This window comes from Theropithecus gelada, chromosome 6, assembly GCF_003255815.1.
Source record: "Theropithecus gelada isolate Dixy chromosome 6, Tgel_1.0, whole genome shotgun sequence".
Lineage (NCBI taxonomy): Eukaryota > Metazoa > Chordata > Mammalia > Primates > Cercopithecidae > Theropithecus > Theropithecus gelada.
Genome location: NC_037673.1, coordinates 77,658,940 through 77,677,068, shown reverse-complemented (window position 1 = coordinate 77,677,068; position 18,129 = coordinate 77,658,940). Strand labels below are relative to the sequence as shown.

Below are 18,129 nucleotides of genomic sequence, written 5' to 3'. Positions count from 1 at the left end.
GAGGACCACAGAGGTGAAGAAATTTTTCCAAGGTCACACAGAAGCAGAATTTAGGAGGTTAGCTGGAAGCGGCTTTACCCAGCCTGATTTCTGATAGAAGATGTTGTACATTATATGAGGAAGCAGGGAGAAAAATTCTTCATATTGCCAAGAAAGAACAGTTACTTCAACAAAACCAAGTATCGTCTAATGTTTAATAACTGTCAGGATAACATTCCGTTCGCATAACTGCATTTATAAAAATGCAAATTGTTATCAACCAAAAATTAGAATTTTTTTAAGTGAAAACAATTCTAGAAAGAAATCAAGCTGCTCGAGGAGAGGGATCTATCTGGGGAGAAAGTCCTCCCCAATCTACAGGAGCTCCTCAGAACTTTTTTCTGCCACTGATGAATTTTTAGGTCCTTGTTGATCAGAGAAAAAGTTTTATTTTTAACTTTTTAAAAAAAACTAAACGTTGGCTCCAAACTGATAGACTCTCATCTCAGAATCTGTTAGCAAAGGATAACTAATATTTGCAGACAAGAACACCATTCAGATGACACATTATTATAATTTATTTTACACTAGAAATGACATGGCTTGAGAAATGACTTGCCGAGAAATCTGTGTTTACATTAGGGAGAGTGGGGGGAAAATCCCTCACAGAAGTTGAAAACATGTTAAGCGGTAAATACCAAAATGCCCAGCAAGCATTTAAGCTGGCTCTCATCCTAGCATGAATATGTGCAGCTCAGCATTTTAAAATTCACTTTTAGCTTTTCTAGCAGTTTGAATTAACCCTTTCTCTACTTCCACTTTCTCTGTGAGAGTTCAGCTCTTAATCTACAGATGTGGACTGAGAGTGCTGTCAATGGTGCTCAGTGATCCACTGGTGAATGATGTCCTCACCTGGACTGGTTTCCTACAAGACGGCTGCCTTGTGAACATGTCTCCTAAGCTTCCTTCCTATCCAGGTAAGGCCTAGACAAACATTAGGAAGCAAGTTCAGCTTGTATGGATTGGAAAAGGCCTGTCAGTAGAGCAAAACAATACAAATCAATGTCACAATAAAGGTATATCCAGACCAGAGGTTCTCCAGAGCAGAATCACCCCCAGAGAGACTGTGTCAGGTGGCCCCAGCATCTGTAGCTGTAAACGATCCTCAGGTGATTTTAAGCATATCTCTCATTCAAAGACACTAATCTAGACTCTCTAAAAACTCAACGACATTTTAATCTTAGTTTCAGCTCCTAGTAAATGAAAACAAAAAACAAAACAAGCAACCAAAAAAAAAAAAAATGGTTCCAGGTTAGGTTTATCTTAATACTTAACTGGCTATGAAACTTATTTACAGCCTGAGTGAATACCAATTATATACAAGAAAGGTGAACATTTAATGAATATTTGTATAATACTTTACAATATCTTATCATGCATTAATGATCTCATGTGGTTCTCACAGCAGCCCTATGAGGTAGCTTGTTATTTTCAAATTAAAGATGAGGAAAATAAGTCTCAGGGACACGAAGACTCGCTTAAGAGCCCTCAAAGAGTACAGCAGAGCAGCTGTGGGGTTGAGAAGTAGAGGGGTAAAATGACCATTGTTTTATTACTGTAGGTCAAAAAGAAATCTTAATGTTTAAATATTTCCTATAGCTTTTTAGAAAACTTCTAATTACTATGCCACATTTCGCTGGTAAAACATATTGTCTCACAGTAAAATATTGTGTTTTTTTCTTTATTTTACGTCTATCTGTCTACACAAACACCCACACATACATACATACACACACACTCTCTCTCTCTTTCTCTCTCTCCCCTATCTTTGGAGTAAAACAGAAATAATCTATTGTTCCTGAGTTTGATTCTGGGAGAATCACTTAAGATAGGTCATGTTTATAACACCAGTTTCAGGGACAGGTAAATCCAGTAATTTAATTTTTGTATATCTTACATTAAAATGAATACACAAATACATTTCTCCCTCAATCTCCATATCAGACAAATGGAAGTGAAGTACTTGGCCTAGAAAAGAATAACCTGCAAGTGCCCTAATAATGTTGTTATTCCTAGTATTAGTAAGTTAAGATTCGTTTTTTGCTATTTATAGTGATGTGTCTTTTTTTTTTTTTTTTTTCTGAGACAGTGTCTGGCTCTGTCACCCAGGCTGGAGTGCAGTGGTACAATCTCAGCTCACTGCAACCTCTGCCTCCTGGGCTCAAGCCAACCTCCCACCTCAGCCTCCTGAGTAGCTGGGACTACAGGCACACACCACCACAAACAGGCAGATTTTTGTATTTTTTTGTACAGACATGGTTTCACCATGTTACCCAGGCTGGTCTCGTACTCCCAGGCTCAAGTGATGCTCCCACCTCGGCCTCCCAAAGTGCTTGGATTGCAGGTGTGAGCCACCATGCCTGGCCATGATGTACGCCTTTGAAATGTTTCTTCTAAACATTCGGTCTATCAAATATCAGTTGCTGTAGACATTTGTGTCCAAGGGAAAAATAATCCATGTCAAATCTTGGTGAGATGAAATATTTCATGGTATTGGTCCTATTAAAGCCAGGGCTGGTAAGTAAACTCTTGACATTCTTCATACCACAATTTCTAAGCTCGATAGAAGAATCTGAAGAACACAAAACAAAAGCCAAGAGAACAAAAGAAGATTAACTGAGCAGTAAAGACTTATTTAAGGATATCAGTACTAAAATAAAACTATCCATTCCTGTCATTGAGTGCATGCTACTTACAGCAAAGTAAAATATTTCCTGAATTGGTGGCCCCCAACCTTTTTGGCACCAGGGACCAGTTTCAGGGAAAACCATTTTCCTACAGACCAAATGGGAGATGGTTTCAGGATGAAACTGGTTCACCTCAGATCATCAGGCATTGGTTAGACTCTCATAAGGAGCATGCAACCTAGATCCCTCGCATGCGCAGTTCACAATAGGGTTCACATTCCTATGAGGATCCAGTGCTGCAGCTGATCTGATAGGAGGCAGAGCTCAGGTGGTAATGCTCGCTTCCTCGCCCGCTCAGCTGCCTCTCACCTCCTGCTGTGAGGCCTGGTTCCGGTTCGTGGCCTGGGATTTGGGGATCCCTGTCCTAAATAACTTGGTAGGGGACTGATTGGAAAAATAAAAATTAAGTCAGGATTTGCCCACTAAAGATGAAAGCAAATTTTACATTTGGTGGGATAAGTCTAAATGCAATGGAGACACTGATCTTTGTAACAGCAAAACATTAAATCCAGGCTTTTCTTTTACCTTGTTAATCGACATTTCATTCAGCCTGAGAGGTTGCTTTGGCATAACTCAGAGGTAGATTCAGTCCAACAACTGGCCCTACAATGCTCAGCCATGATGTGATGTAGTTGACATTCCTAGGAAACAAGTGAAAAACAGGCCATGCTAACGTTTCCATTGTAGTTTTTGGATGAATGGTAGAATATCAGTTGGTCACCAACAATAACAGAAATGAGGTTTTCTTCAAAGATTTGTACCTACCACCTGGAATCTCAGCATTTCTGAATGCCAGCCCCATTGCTTGACAAGAATTTAAGGTCCAGAGAGCCTGTGAGGATCCTTTATTAGGGTAGTTGAAGAATGAGGTAAGATACTGGGGTTCCTGACTCCCCTTGATGATTCAAATTTTACCCTTGTGGTTTACAGCACTTACTAAGGTAGCAGAGTGCAGTGATTAAGAGCATGGTTCTGAGGCCAAAATGCTTAGATTCAAATCCTACCACGTAACTAGCTATGTGACCTTGTTTGAGTGGCTTAATTCTTCTGTTCTTTAGCTTCCTCCTCTGTAAATTGGGTAAAATAATGGTACTTAGCACATAGGAATGTTGCAAAAATCCAATGTCTTACTGTATCTAAAACTCTTAGAACAGCATCTAGCATATAGTAAAAATCAATGTGTTAGCCATTATTATTATTATAAATAATATTTCTTTTTTAGCCTAGCTTTTAGAGTCACATAGAAAGATTTACACTTTTAAAATCAGAGTAGAAGCCAATGTATCTTGATGGTGTTTCTTACTTATTGATTTTCCGAGAATTCTTTAATACTGGAGCCATGAATTCATTCGTTTTGCAGGGATGAAGTACAAAAAAGGGTTGCCCAAGTATTGGATGTTCCTGTAAGAATCAGAATTGGTCCAGGATCAGTGTGAGTTACTTTGAAAAGGCTAAAATAATTTATCTGGTTTACTCCTTTAAAATAAAGATTTGTCTCAGATTCCAAGTCATTGAATTAATATACAGGTTTATTTTCTATTTTCAAATGTAATTTATAATCCAAACATCAGAAAAAGTTGGTGAGAAAGGGCTACTCATTGATAAAGCAGTATGGTCGAGTATAGCAGGGCGCCCATTTTTGTTTACACAATATAAACTGTAGTTGCATTTTATCAGTTCCCTCTCTGTTGGCCAGTGTTTCTTTTTGGCCTATCATTGTTCTTCAGTTTTTCTTCAAGGATGTTCACAAAGCTCAGTAGTTTGACAACCTAAACAATTCATTTTATTCACCTTTTTGTCAATGGTAAGAGAATCAAAATCATTTGCATATTTCTTTACACAAATTTTGTCAACATGTTGTTTCAAGCCTATATGTATCCAGTGCCAGTGGGCACGTGTTCCATGAGTAGAACTAGGGATGGGAGGAGATGGCCTGCACTATTTAAATTTTTCTACTTCTGTCTGTCTCTCTCTCTGTCTTTCTGTCTCTTGAGTTTTTGTTTTTCTTTTTCCTCATTTCTCTCCTTCTGTCTCTCCCAAGGCTACAGGGCTGTTTTTATAAGTTAAAAGCCTAAAATGTAACTCTGTTCCTTTTATAAGGTAATAACTGGATATAAGATATAGGTCAGACCGCACCCAAGTTAGGGATGTGGACATCATTTGGCAAGCAATGGGGAGCCCTAGGAGGTTTCTATGTAGTGCACAAGTTCTACCAACACAAACACTATTATTGATGATACATTTATTGATTATTTATATTGTGGATTAACTATTATATCAATACCGCAAACTCAAATACCTATGAAGACGAAGCAGGTGACCTAAGGGGATAATGCCAGCTAAATACACCAGCAGATGACGGGGCTCAGGAGGAACTGCAGAGTGCACCCATCCAAGGCCATGCTGGCTACTCTGCTCCGGCCAACTGTCCCACGTGGGAATGCAGGTTCAGCATGCCAGACCTTCCTATTTGTGAAACGAACCTAGAAAACCTGAAGTTTATGTTAAACCTCCTACATTAAAGTGTTGGCACAAGATATTTTTAAACATGAGTGGGACCAGTAAAACAGGCTTGTAGGCTGGATTTAGACTAGGGGATGCCTAGCTTCTTCTCTTGGTTTCTTCTCTTAGCCAACCCAAGGGCAAGCTGAACTCAGAGCTGTTGATGGGATGAATTATGTGGCTGTCCCTGCTGCCTCTACCCCTCAGCTCCAAACATTCATGTCTGCATGCTTATGCACACATCCACTCACAAGAACTGGGAGGGACAATTCCACTTGTATTGGTGACACTGGGTATGGAGATGTGGGGTGGCAGTGGTGAGGGATGAGTTATCCACTAGTTGTAGGTTATTGCATGTATCTCGCATTTTTAGCATCTCCTGGCATTTTTTTCTCCCTGAGTGCCACCTCCAGGTGACTCTGACCAGTAGCCTGATTCTTCCAGCAAGGCATCAGTTTCCTCTCTACAGCTCTCTTCCCAACCTTCATTCCCATCCCTAACTGGGCCCTGGGCTCAAAGCCCTGATGGGTTGTGCCTATATCAAGTCCTCCTGTCCAACTTGAGTCTCGTTTCCCTTACCTGCCTTAAACTAATGTTAAGTAATTCAACATATATTAATCAATCATCTTTTTTATGTGTCTGCCAGAATATTTCTAGGTATAGTTATAGAGACCACTGTATCTCTTAGATAAACAATGTTCCTGATCCCATGGAACTTAGATTCCAGTGCAGAAGACAGCCAGTAAACATGCAGAATGAATAAGTAAGATAATCCAGATAATTATAAGCCCTATGAAGGAAACACAACAGGGTAACATGATTCTGGAGGGATTTTGGTGACATTAGACTTGGAAAGGGAAGGCCTCATGGAAGAGGTAATACAATAGACTGAATGTGTGTGTCCCTCTAAAATTCATATGTTGAAATCCTAACCACCAAGGTGATGGTATTAGGAGGTGGAGCCCTTTGCAGGTGATTAGGTCACCGAATGGGATTAGTGCCCTTATAAAAAAGACCCAGAGAGCTCTCTCACTCTTTTCCTATCATGTGGGGATACAGTGAGAAGAGATCATCTATGAAATGGAAAATGGGTCCTCACCAGACACTGGATCTTCCAGTGCCCTCATCCTGGATCTTGTAGCCTTCAGAACTGGGAGAAATAAGTGTTGGTTGTTGAGTCACCCAGTCTATGGTATTTTTGTTATGACAGCCTAAATGGACTAAAACAAGGTGATACTTAATCAGAGATCAGAATGACAAGGAAAAAACAACCACGCAGAGATTTAGGAACAGAATGTGGGGGCAGATGACCCTATGGCGAAATGAGCATAGGAAATATGCAGGAAAAATGCAAAAAAATTTAAAATTGTCCTGGACTAAAATAATGACTGTTTAGAAAGCTGGAATTTAAAAAGATAAATGTAGTCTAAATTCTTTTGGGATGACTTACACAGTTGCCAATGGAAGGAATAAAGAGGTATAATCCAATCTTATTGATGTAAAGACATGTTAACTTTAATGAAATGAAACCTAGGCTTCTAAATTTCCACTGGACAGCAACACTCATAATAGGGAGAATCAGTTCAATCATGCAGCCTCCACTCTCTCCAAGACTCACTCTCCCTTTGGCATCTCTTATCTAAGAGGTGGATAGGCACTTACAGTTCAGGGGACATTTTCTTAGAGGAGTCTTAGGACCATGGCACACTGCAGCTCTGCTCATTTGATGCTTCTTTGTAAAGACTTGGACTTTACTTCTATAAGTCATCTTTTCCTCATTCCACATAGCAAGTGGGTAAGCACATGCATGAGCTCTGTGGTTACGACTGTTTGAGGTCAAGTCCTGCTCTACCACTTGGTAGCTGTGAGCTATCGGGAAAGTTACTTAACCATTTTATGTCTCTGTTTCTTCATCTGGTAACTGGCTAATGATAGATAGTATCTGTCTCAGAGATTGACTGTGACCCTTCAATGAGATAATACCGCAGAAGTACCTAGAACAGTACCTGACACATAGCAGTCACTTGGTTGGCTATTAGTATTTAACCCATTAATATCTAAACAGAAAAGGATAACAGCCAGACATTCAGAAAGTAGTCTTATGGTACCCTATAATAAAGCCCAATTTCAATCTAAAAATAGGATATTCCTGTAAATTACGTAGCATATTAAAAGCATCACTGACCAGTATCTAAGTGTTTAGGAATATTTAACAACTGTTTATAAGTGAAAGGAAGAAAGGTCTGAATTAGTGAAAGGTCTAGGTCTATATGGCAACTAGAACTATCACTATATTTGTATTCAGGTTTAAAACCAAATTAATGAAAAATAATTTAAATGAATTTAAATTAAAATAAAAAGCTTAGGTACTTCAAAAACACTTCAGTAATCTACAACATTTTAATATTCATTTTTCCTCAAAGAACATAAAACAGTCATATTAGCATTTAAGGTTATATTCTAATAGAATAAAATGCATGGCAATGCTCATTTAAAACACTTTTTAAAATAATTGAGACTTTTATGGCTTTGAAGAGCTTTTAGAATAGCTTGAACATTTCTTTAATGCAGGTTTGGCCATCTTTAAAAAATTCTTTATCCTTTACTATACTGAGACCTTATATTTATATAATTAAATAGAATATATTAAAATGAATGATGGTCTTTAAAAATCACAAGTTTAAATTTATTAATAAATTGGATTTTAAAATAAAAATTATATTGTTTTGGCAAAATGCTTTTGGTTTAAAAGAATCAAGCCTATACTATGCTGATCACCTTAATATAGGAGTTATGAGATATATTTATGTAATCTTTTAGAATAATTTTATGAATTAATAACAATAGAAGTGGACTGCCAGCTGTGATAGAATAAAGAGGTCAGCAAATCCTCTTCCCAGAAAATAAGTATAAAAATGAACAAAATTGTCAAAAACAAACCATTTTTGGGTCCTGGAAATCAACCAAGGGCAAATATAAAATCTGAGAAGTGTTTAGTTCATGATAATCTGCTAAACTTCAAGTTAGAAACAGAGGGAATCTGAAGCATTCTTGCCTGGAAGTACTTCCATACCCCCTCCTCCTTTCCCCAATGTCCCCAGCCACTCCATCAACAGAAGTTTTACCAGAGCAGTCTGGCCATAAGAGCCAATAACTGTGTAGCCAGAGGGGCTGGCCTGATTTCCAAAAGACAGCTAAAACTATTGCTCAGCGACACTGTCAATAAAAAATAGCAGAATAGGTACTAAATGAAAAGAAAAGGTTGCAGTCCCAGTTGAGGCAAGCAGCAAACTACCAGTATTTTAATGGGGACATTCTGGAAGTAAGACAGCCACGGAAGGGGTAGATAAATTCTCCAGGCATCACTGGCTGATGGGAAGGGAATGTTCAGTGGAGACACAAGAAGGCCTGATGGGATGTAAGAGCTAAGGCCAACATGAATACTACTTGAATTTTCAGTGTGTTCCCAATCCATGTACACATTCATTGGCAAAAGAAAAAGGCATTATAGGCTTGAGGTATTTGAGCACAATTTCTGTCTAATCATTGGCCAACCTGCAAGCTTTACAGACATAGCTGGATAACCCTGAGGAAGGCAGTCTAAAAAATAAAAATAAGAATTAAAAAACCAATAGCAAAGACATCAGTGGCCACACTTACAGGGAAAAAAAAATCTGCAGATAAAGCCTAGAAAAGTTATTAAACAAACAAAAACAACAGCAACAACAAGAAAAAGACAACCCTCAGGAAAAAATATTGGAATCCAGAATTGCTGCAATATATTATCTAAAATGTCTAGTTTTCAAAGGAATTTATGTGACATGCAAAGAAACCAAAAAGTGTGGTTCATACCAGGGGGAAAAATCATTATTAAAAACTGACACTGAGTAGACTCAGATGTTGGATTTACAAATAATTCAAAGCAGGTATTATAAATATGTTCAGTGAATTAAAGAAAACTAGAATTAAAACAGAAAAATTATAACAATGGCTCTGCAAATAGCTAATCTCCATAGAGGAATACAAACTATGGAAAGAACTAAATAGAAATTCTAGAGTTGAAAAGTACAATACCAGAAATAAAAAATTCACTAGATGGACTCAATAGTAAATATGAGACGGCAGTAGAAAGAATTAGTGGATTTGAAAGTATATTAATAGAAAGCATTCAATGTGAAGAAAAGAGAAGAAAAACTTGAAGAAAAATGAGCCTTAGACATCTGTGGTATAACATCAACTGTACCAGAATACATATAATAGTACTCTGAAAAAGAGAAGGAGAGAAAAGGGCAGGCAAAATAGCTGAAGAAATACTGGCTAAAAATCTCTATACTTTGATGAAATACATTAATCTACAGATCCAAGAAGCTCAACAAACTCTAAGTAGAAATATAAAAAGACCCACATTAGACACATCATAGTCCAATAACTGACAGCTAAACACAAGGAGAAAATCTTAAAAACAGCAACTGAGTCCTTTAGGACTCATCACATAAAGAGGAATAACAATTCAAAAACAGGTGACTTCTTATCAGTCCGGATAGGAGCAGAATGACATATTCAGAGTAATGAGGGAAAAAACCTGAATTGTCAACCAAGAATTCTACATTCTTCAGAAATGAAAGTAATATAAATATATTCCCGGGGAAACAGACTGAGAGAATTCCTTGCTAGTAGATTTGCCTTATAAGATATACTAAAGAAAGTCCTTCTGGAAATAATACCAGAGTGTAACTCAAATCTACAGGGAAAAATGAAAAGTGTCATAAATGGTGAATATAAAAGACTAAGTACTTTCTCTTTACTTAATTTTTTTAAAAAGACATAAGATTATATAAGCAAAAATCGTAACACTGTAGTGTTGAGTTTATAACATAAATGTAATATACATGACAATAATGATACAAAGGAAGGGGAAAGAAACGAAAGCATATTGAACAACATTGCCATATTTTATTTTTTCAATAATATTTTTAAGTTTTTTATTTTTTTTGAGATAAAGTCTCACTATGTTGCCAGGCCAGTCTTGAACTCTGAACTCATCGATCCTTCCACCTCCCAAAGTGCTGGGATTATAGGCATGAGCCCCCATACCTGGCCCAAAGTTGCTATCTTTTAGCAGAATTAAGTCAGTATTGACTAAGCATGGTGGTTCACGCCTGTAATCCTAGTACTTTGGGAGGCTGAGGTGGGCAGATCACTTGAGGCCAGGAGTTCAAGACCAGCCTGGCAAACATGGCAAAAACCTGTCTCTACTAAAAATACAAAAATTAGCTGGGTGTGGTGGCAGGCGCCTGTAGTCCCAGATACTTGGGAGGCTAAGGCAGGAGAATCGTTTAAACCCAGAAGGCAGAGGTTGCAGTGAGTGGAGATTGTGCCACTGCACTCAGCCTGGGCAACAGAGTAAGACTATCTAAAAAAAAAAAAAAAAAAAAAAAAAAAGTCAGTATTAACTTGTGCCTCTGTTGTTAGAATATTAGTAAGCATGTTTTTGAGAGCATATGGAACCCAAAAGCTTTTTCTTGTTGTGAAGCAAATCCTTTAAGTACGTTGTTAATCATGAGCACTCTTCTAGCAATGTGTCAAAAGCATCCATAATTAATTTACATGGTTAAATTGTACATGCTTCAATACTCAATGCTTTCTAAAATGTATCAGTTTCTTTTAGTTGTGGCGAATTAGCCAAATCATTAATTACATTTCAAACACAAATGGAAAATTAATTTTTAGAATATTCCAAATAAATCCTTGTTTCTAAATATATAGGACTACTGAATATAAACCCTTGAGTTATGAAGAATGCAATAATGATCATATGACATAGAAAAATAACAAGTTTCCTTTATGTGACTAGAATTCACATATTATATCATTCACTCATTTATCAAACATTAAATCTTGTCTGATAATTTTAAATTGATTTAAGCCTAAATCAAGCCAATGGGTCTGTAAGTGAAAAATGTGGTTAATCCTGTGGAGATCTTAATGCTGCAGAAATCACAGAATTCAAAAGTTAGCATAGTGACCTGAGCTGATACTATTTTTTCAGTCACAGTCAATCAGGTGATTCTGCAAGCTCAGCAATTTGTATTCAGAGAAAGTAGAGTAGAGAATTTACAAGTAATTTGATGTTATCAGTGCAGACAATCAATGTAGATAATATTCTCCAAAAGCCATTATTTTCCAATGGAGATTTTGTAAGGTTTATGCTATCAAGAAAGATTATCTGTATTTTCTACTATTTTTCCTTCAAACAGCCGGAATCAAAGATGAAAGCAGTCATTAGTTGGTTTAGGAATTATGTGTTAGAGTTTTTTTGTTTGTTTGTTTGTTTTTTTTTTTTTTTTGAGACGGAGTCTCGCTGTGTCGCCCAGGCTGGAGTGCAGTGGCGCGATCTCGGCTCACTGCAAGCTCCGCCTCCCGGGTTCACGCCATTCTCCCGCCTCAGCCTCCGAGTAGCTGGGACTACAGGCGCCCGCCACCACGCCCGGCTAGTTTTTTTTGTATTTTTAGTAGAGACGGGGTTTCACCATGTTAGCCAGGATGGTCTCGATCTCCTGACCTCGTGATCCACCCGCCTCGGCCTCCCAAAGTGCTGGGATTACAGGCTTGAGCCACCGCGCCCGGCCGTGTTAGAGTTTTTTTTTAAAAAAATCTAAACTCTACTCCTTATTTGTTTAATGTACCCTTTTCAGAGATGGAAGAACATCAAAACCATTGGGATCCTTTTAGTGACATTTCTTAGATCGATTCAGGAGGTAAATTCATGTGGAAGTGCTACCATCTGCTGTCAGTAATAATGAACTGAGCAAATCTGCACTGAGAAAAATGTCCGTGTGGAAATACACACTGCCAATGAACTGTGTTAAGCTTACAACTTAATAAACACTTCTACTGGAACCAAGTTCTGCTAAATGGTTTTCCATGAAAATAGAAATGATGGGTCAGATTTCTATCTCTGTAACTCCAGAGAAGTTATATAGGCATATTTCCTCATGAAATTTAATTTAGCAATGGTTAAATGTCTCATAAAATAAGTCTGACAAGAATACTGTGAATTGGTTTTAGAACTATTAGATGTGACTATCACAAGGAAATGATAATACTGCACCTTCATTCTTACACGTAATAAATATGATGAGTTACTTGGTTCATTTCTTAATTTTCTTGGCTCTTTGGGAGGGCACAAATATAATTTCACATATTAAGCTTTCATCTAGTTTCATATTTAGACTGATCAAATTTGCCTTCCACGCTAGGCACATTCCTTAGAAATGAAGACAGGTATCTCCCTCATGCTAACCCCTCAAGCAGGGGAAGGCAAATGACTACCCAGCATCTGCAATATCAGGCACTGGATTAAGTGCTTTACATGGCCACCTACCACAATAACTCTTTGAGGGAGCCTTATTATTGCCACTTGAGAGAACGGGTTTAGAGAGATTATGCGTAAGGTCATCCACGTACTGAGGGGCAGAGCACCTACATACCTCCTAAGAGCACACACTTACACTGCACCTCCTCGTGCCCTCTGACCAGAATTGGTGTCTAGGATAGTTCCTGACTTCCAACCTCTAGTCTACTCCTTCAAAAATCTATGTATTGATTTTAAAATCATGTGTTTTCATAAAATTATAAGAGCAATACGCACAGGGAGTTCAGAAAATACCAAAAATAAAGAATAAAAGCAAGCTAATCCCAAACAGCCCAACTCAGGTTTAATCACTGGTGAATTTCCTTTCAGACTTTTTTATACACACATTTATACTTTCGGTTGCTTGTTATTCACTGTACAGATATTGAATTGTTGGCCCTACTATGTGCCAGTCCCTACCATATGTGTCTTTTGTTGATCCTCTTTAGGTATCTTTGTCCTCTGTTTTACTAATTTCTGCATTTACCTTTATTATTTGCCTCCATATGTTTTTGTTTGGGTTTATTTTGTTTTTCTTAATTTTTTATATTTCCATAGGTACTTAAAAGGTTATACATAAAGAATACGTAATCTTCAGTGTTGGCTACACTGTTCTACACGTTTCACTAGATTAAGCTAGTTATTTGTGTTGTCCATATGTATATCCTTGTTTGCTTGATTTATTAATTTCTAAGAGAAATTTAAATCTCCCCTATAACAGTTGATTTGCCCATTATTGTTTGTCAATTGCAGTTGGTCAATTTTTGCTTTATATATCTGGAAGCTGTGATATTTAAATGTATAGACATATATCTTCTTAGAGAATTAAAACTTTAATATGAAGTGATCATATTTATCTCTAATATGCTTTCTGCCAAAAAAGGATTCTTATGTGATATTAATATAGCCACATCAGCTTTCTATTTACATTATTCATTTAAAAAATTGTTTGGCTTCTTGTCTTTCTGCATCCTTATGTTTAAGATTTTTCTATAAAAAGAACATAGACGGATTTTTAAATATCCACCTTTACAATCTGTCTCATTAGTGGGGTATTTAGTTCACTTACAGGCTTTGTGATTACTGATACAATTTGATTTCACTTTTTTTCCATCTTATTGTAGACTTTTTACTCATTCTATTTTTAATGTTTCTTCCTTTCCTTTTCTTTTTTTCCTCTTCTGTTTCCTTCTTTTGGATGGACTAAGTGTAGGATTACAAATTTTTTCTCACTGCTTTTTCTCTTTTTATTAGCTTGAAAAATTACATACTATTAATATATTCCTAAACATTTAGTGGTTATCCTTAAATTTTAAAATAGCTATTTCACTTAATAAAATCTACAATTATTCTGTATCTTTATCTTTTTCCCAAACAATTCAAGTACCTTAATACTCTGATCACCCCTTACTGATTTATGTACTACTGTTGTCTAGTATTTCTGCTGTATCTACTTTTTGTTAACCCCAGAAAGAAGATATTATTAGTACTTTATAGTTCAATGTTTGTTAAAATTAACCCACATTTTACTATTCCTTTTGCTTACCATTTTCCCCTAAATCTCAGCGTCCATTCTGGCATAATATTCTTTGTCATTGAAATATGTCCTTCAGAACACCCCTTGGTGAAGATCTGTAGTAAATTGTCTAATCCTGTGAATGCTTTATGTTGCCCTCATTTTTGAAAAATATGTTTTCGTAGGTATAAAATTCTGGTTACAATGATTTTTTTTTAGCACTTGGATTATATTATCCCATTTTCTTCTGGCTTTCATTTATTCTGGGTAGAAGTCGACTATCAGTCTAATTGTCATTCTCTTTAAGATCTTCTCTTTCTCTCTACTATTTCACTGTTACGTGCATAGGTGTGGATTTCTTTTCATTTTTCATTGTGGGGATTCACTGAGCTTCCTAAACCTAAATATCAGTGCCTTTTAAACAATTCTGGAAAATTCTCAGCATCAACTCTTTGAATATTGCCTCTCCTTCATTCTCTCTAGCCTCTGCTCCTGGAACTCTTATCAGACGTGTTCATCCTCCTCTATCCTTTGTCTTTCTTAACCTGTTATCATATTTACTATTTCTTTCTCATTTTTTGCTGCAATGTATGCAATTCTTCAGATTCTTCTCGTACATTAATGCTCTCTTTAACTGTACTTATGTGCTTCTTAGAATAGACGTTACATACTTTTCTTTCTAAAAGTTCTGATTATTTCTTAAATTTGCTGATATTTCCATAGTCATCTTCCTATGTCATACTTTCAATATTTTTATCCATTAAAAAAATATGTTCAATATATGTATATTTTTGCACTGAATAATTTCAGTATCTGGATTTGTGGATCTGCTACTAGTTTGTTGTCTGCTGGCCCTCATTCATAATGGCTCCTTATGAATTCTGTATTTTTTTTATTGTGACCTTATAGTACGACTACAAATATGGTAATTCTTTGAGGCCTAACATTAAAAGTGCATCCAATCAAAGAAGTTTATATATGCTTCTGCCTGGTACCCAGGAGGAATTCCAGTTCCATGACTTGAGGGTAAGCCTGTGTTTAGAAATTTTCTGGGGAGATATTTTTTCTCTTTTTATCTGTTTTGTACATAGTAGAGAGAGTCAAATGGAGGGGAGAGAAAAACATTTTTAGTATATAAAGAATGATGGGGGAGAGGCTATTTTAGGTAAGTTGGTAAGGGAAGGTCTAATTGCAGAGGTAACAGTGGAGCAGACCCCTGACCAAGAGAGGAGCAAGCCATGCACTTCTTTGGGAAAAGAATATTTCCAGCTTGAGAACACCAACTGCAAAGACCCTAAAACCCTGGGGCAGAAGGGGGCTTGGAATGTTCAAAGAATGACAAGAGCAGCCTGGCTGGTCGGGTGAAATGAAGGGGAGTGGCAGTGGAAGTAAGGCCAGAGAGCGAGCCAAGATGCAGGATCATGTAGTGTCTCATATGCATGGAAAGGACTTGAGGTTTTACTCTGAGTGTGATGGGCAGAGTGTGGAAGATTCTGAACAAAAAAGTGATACATTCTGATTTACATTTTAAAATGTTACCTTGATATTGTAGAAGGGCAAGAGGGAAAGCAGAAAGAGCAGTTAGGAGGTTACTGTAGCAGCTCAGACAAAATATAATGACTTGTACAAGGCAACAGTAGCGTGAGGAAGAACAATCAGATTTGGATTTACTTTGAAGGTAGAGCCAACAAGATTTGCTAAAGGATTTGATATGCTGTGTAAGAAAAAGCCAACGATGACACCAAGGTGAAATGCCTTTTCACATTTTCTTGACTATTTGTCTATTCAGGTTTTATGGAGTTTTCTTATTTGTATTAGCTACTTAACATATTTTGGGATATTGATCTTTTTCATTCATTCAGCCATCACTGTGGGCTATGCACCTGGTTAAATGTTAGTTACAGCACAATGAATAAACAGATAACCTCTGCTGTCATGAAAGTTGCTGAAATACCCCAATTTTTTTTCCTTCCAGATTGTTATTTGTCTTTAAATTTTGTTCATGATGACTTGGCAATGTGGAATGTAATGTTAGATAATTAAATCCATAACTTTTCTCCTTTGTTATTTCTTTTTGTAAAAGTTTTATGGATATATAATAGTTGTACATATTTATGGGGTGCCGGGGATATTTTGATACAAGCATACAATGTGTAATGGTCAGTCTGAGTAACTGGTACAGCCGTCACCTTTTTTTTTTTTTTTTTTTTGAGACGGAGTCTGGCTCTGTCGCCCAGGCTGGAGTGCAGTGGCCGGATCTCAGCTCACTGCAAGCTCCGCCTCCCGGGTTTACGCCATTCTCCTGCCTCAGCCTCCCGAGTAGCTGGGACTACAGGCGCCCGCCACCTCACCTAGCTAGTTTTTCGTATTTTTTAGTAGAGACGGGGTTTCACCGTGTTAGCCAGGATGGTCTCGATCTGCTGACCTCGTGATCCGCCCGTCTCAGCCTCCCAAAGTGCTGGGATTACAGGCTTGAGCCACCGCGCCCGGCCCAGCCGTCATCTTAAACCTTTATCACTTCTTTGTGTTGGGAACATTCCAAATCTACTCTTCCAGTTATTTTGAACTATTCAATAATTATTTCTTAAGTCACCCTATTGTGCTAACAAACATGAGATCTTACTCTATTTTTATACCCATTAACCAACCCCTCTTTATCTGCCCTCCTCACTACCCTTCCTAGCCTCTAGTAACCACTACTATATTCACTTCCTCCATGAATCAATTTTTTTAGCTTCCTCGTATGAGTGAGAACGTGCAACAGTTGTCTTTCTTTGCTTGGCTTATTTCACTTAATATGATGTCCTCCAGTTCCATCCATGTTATTGCAAATGACAGATTTTATTTTTTTAATGGCTGACTAATATTCTATTGTGTATATATACCACATATTCTTTATCCATTCTCTTTATGGACACTTAGGTTGATTTCCTATCTTGACTATTGTGAATAGTGCTGCAGTAAACATGGCAGTGCAGATATCTCTTTCACATGCTGATTTCCTTTCTTTTGGATATATACCCAGCAGTTGAATTGCTGGATCATATGGCATTTCTATTTTTAGCTTTTTTAGGAGCCTCAATACTGTTCTCCACAGTGGCTGTGCTAACTTACCTTCCCACCAACAGTGTATGAGCATTCCCCTTTCTCTACATCCTTGCCAGCATTTGCTATTTTCTGTCTTTTTCATAATAGCCATTTTAACTGGAGTGAGATGATATTTCATTGTGGTTTTGGTTTGTATTTCCTTGATGATTAGTGATGTTGGGCAATTTTTCATATATCTTTTAGCCATTTGTATGTCTTCTTTTTAAACATGTCTATTCAGATCTTTTACCCATTTTTAAACTTGGATTATTTTGTTTTGTTTTGTTTTTCCTTTGGTATTGGCTTGAGTTCCTTATATATTCTGATTATTAATCACTTGTCAATTGAAGAGTTTGCAAATATTTTCTCCCATTCTGCAGGATATCTCTTCACTTTGTTGATCTTTCCTTTGCTGTGCAGAAGCTTTTGACCCAATATTTATATACAGTTTACCATTAAACTACTTGGTGTTCCCCAAACACACTGCTGCTTCTTACCTACAGGCCTTTGCACATGCTGTTCTCTCTGCCTGGAACACCCTCTGTCCTTCCTTCACCACTAATCCCAGACCAATCAGGTCCCCTCCATCTGTGTTCCCACTGTATCCCATGCCTAAGTCTACTGCTAATTCCACACTGTTCCGTATAGGCAACTGACCATTTATAAAAGTCTTCCTCTACTACTCTTTAATTCCTTGAGGGCAGAGAAAGTATTCTGATTACTATTTTCATCTTAGCATCCAGGTTAGTGCCTTTTATCTAGCAGGTACTCAATAAACATTTGTGGAATTTATCGCATAGACAAAGACAGCCTCTTGTGCCAAAGTAAGTTATTATTGGCATATGCTGCCTGCTTCATAAAGGGAAATATTTGTGTGGAGGGCA

At 37.3% G+C, this 18,129-nt stretch overlaps 1 protein-coding gene across 3 annotated transcripts in view; it reads right to left on the bottom strand.

Moving 5' to 3' along the window:
- Nucleotides 1-1,283: 1,283 nt before the first annotated feature.
- The window catches only part of ATG10 (autophagy related 10), a 280,689-nt gene continuing 263,843 nt past the window's right edge, over nt 1,284-18,129 (bottom strand). For 2 of the 3 annotated variants that reach the window (XM_025387734.1, XM_025387737.1), the window contains 3 exons: nt 4,030-4,127; nt 3,252-3,367; nt 1,284-2,611 (listed from right to left, as the gene is read on the bottom strand). In XM_025387734.1, coding sequence (XP_025243519.1) covers nt 3,268-3,367; nt 4,030-4,127 — 198 coding nt within the window. In that variant the 3' untranslated portion in view covers nt 1,284-2,611; nt 3,252-3,267. Of the gene's footprint in view, nt 2,612-3,251; nt 3,368-3,980; nt 4,128-18,129 lie in introns of those variants that run through there. The other variant, XM_025387735.1, reaches the window with a different exon arrangement.